At 43.9% G+C, this 1,690-nt stretch overlaps 1 protein-coding gene across 1 annotated transcript in view; it reads left to right on the top strand.

Annotated features, from left to right (window-relative positions):
* LOC104528982 (microtubule cross-linking factor 1-like) overlaps nucleotides 1-1,690 on the top strand; it is a gene marked incomplete at its 5' end in the record, with an annotated part of 22,199 nt that overhangs the window by 4,388 nt on the left and 16,121 nt on the right. The window contains 1 exon segment of the mRNA XM_010173145.1: nucleotides 1-179. This exon segment is cut by the window's left edge and continues 30 nt beyond it. Coding sequence (XP_010171447.1) covers nucleotides 1-179 — 179 coding nt within the window.

Genomic DNA, 1,690 nt, shown 5'->3' with positions numbered 1-1,690 from the left:
GAGAGGAGCACAAGAAGCTTCTGGCTGAGAGTCATGGTGTGGTGATGGACCTCCGTTGGCAAATCCAGCACAGTGAGAAGAACTGGAACCGGGAAAAGGTGGAGCTCCTGGACAGGCTTGATAGAGACCGACGAGAATGGGAGCATCAAAAGAAGGAGCTGCTCAGGCGGATAGAGCAGGTAAGGAGTCATCTGGGGGTGAGCAACGGCTGGCTGCAAGCATGAAGCATTGCGCCATTACTACACTCAGGCCAAGGTCAAGAGACTGTATTAAGAAGCAGTACAGGAACAATTTTGGTTCCTTGGCTGCATCAGTGTTTCTCATGCTACAAAATAATTTACATACACAAGGGAGTAAAAGGAAAATGCTCATAATCCCTATAAAAGACCACTTATGAGAAATCAGCTCCAGGTTAAAGGCCATTTCCTGCCTCATTTCAATTACCCTCGACAGGCATGGTCATATCGATTCATTCTGTTGGAAAGCTTTTGTGCATCTCTTTGTGCTAAAACACTTAATCCCATATGCAGGGTTATTCAAGGTTTGATATATAGCTTCCTGCCAAAAAAATCTGTTCCTCTGTGAATTAGCCACCAAAGATGCAGCTGCTGTGACTGTTCAGTCTCATCCTTTTTCTCTAGCAAAGGAACCTGGGAGTTAACATGAAGAGCCCTGACTGATAACAGATAAACAGCTATCAGTACTAAATATTCAGAAGACACTTCTGACTTTGGTCATATGAATTCTGTCCACACCTCTGCTATCATTTGCAAATCTGATAACTGTATATCTGCCCCCTTGTTTTTCGTGCCTATCCATACTTTCATCTGCTTAGTATTAGAGACAAATTATACCTAATGAATTTATTATCTGGCTGGAAGCCACACAAAAAATAAAAAGTTTAATGAGGGATAGTTAATACACTGTTTTTGACTGAACATTGTTCAGCTCTGAGTCATGCATTCCAAGAAAAGTAAGAAAAACAACTGAAATTGTGGGTCCTCAATGAACTGCATACTTGCTGTCCTTAGGACATCAGAAATAGAACAGCACCAGGTTTGTGCCTGCTCTCTAGGGAGCACTATGCTTGAATGAAGCACAAAGTAGCTTCACAGGTTAAGTTGATGGAAGCCCGGTGTAACTCCGTGGTGAGTTTTTGAAAAGGGTTCATTATCTGTGTCTCATGTTCCTATGCCTGGGCTGCAACAAGAAGCTAAAGAAAAGGCACCAGGCTGTAAATATGAGTGCAAGACTAAACCTCAGTTTAAGATATGGCTGTTAAACCCACAGAGAAGCATTTAGGAAAATCCTGTACTCTGTTGATATTTCTAAAATCACTGCTAAATGTGTAGGTCTGAGTGGTCAGTGTGGTGGTTTGATCCACCATGCGGTCCTGCACTCACTCCCACCACCCAGTGAGATGGGATGGGAGACACAACAAAGGGGGCACAGGGTTAGGAATGAAGGACAGGGACGGCTCACTCACCAGTTATGGTCACGGGCAAAACAGACTCAACTTGGGGAAGAAAAATCAATTTAATTCATTGCCATTCATCTAACTGGACATAACAACCACATCTTACAACACCTTCCCCCCACCCCTTCCCTTCTTCAAATCACTTTGCTCCTGACATCTCTACCTTCAGCCCCAGTGGCACAGGGGACAAGGAATGGGGGTTCAGTTCACCTC

The sequence above is a fragment of the Antrostomus carolinensis genome, unplaced genomic scaffold (assembly GCF_000700745.2).
Source record: "Antrostomus carolinensis isolate BGI_N321 unplaced genomic scaffold, ASM70074v2 scaffold19858, whole genome shotgun sequence".
NCBI lineage: Eukaryota > Metazoa > Chordata > Aves > Caprimulgiformes > Caprimulgidae > Antrostomus > Antrostomus carolinensis.
Note: the sequence above shows the minus strand (reverse complement) of the source record. Positions and strands in the feature narration are given on the sequence as shown.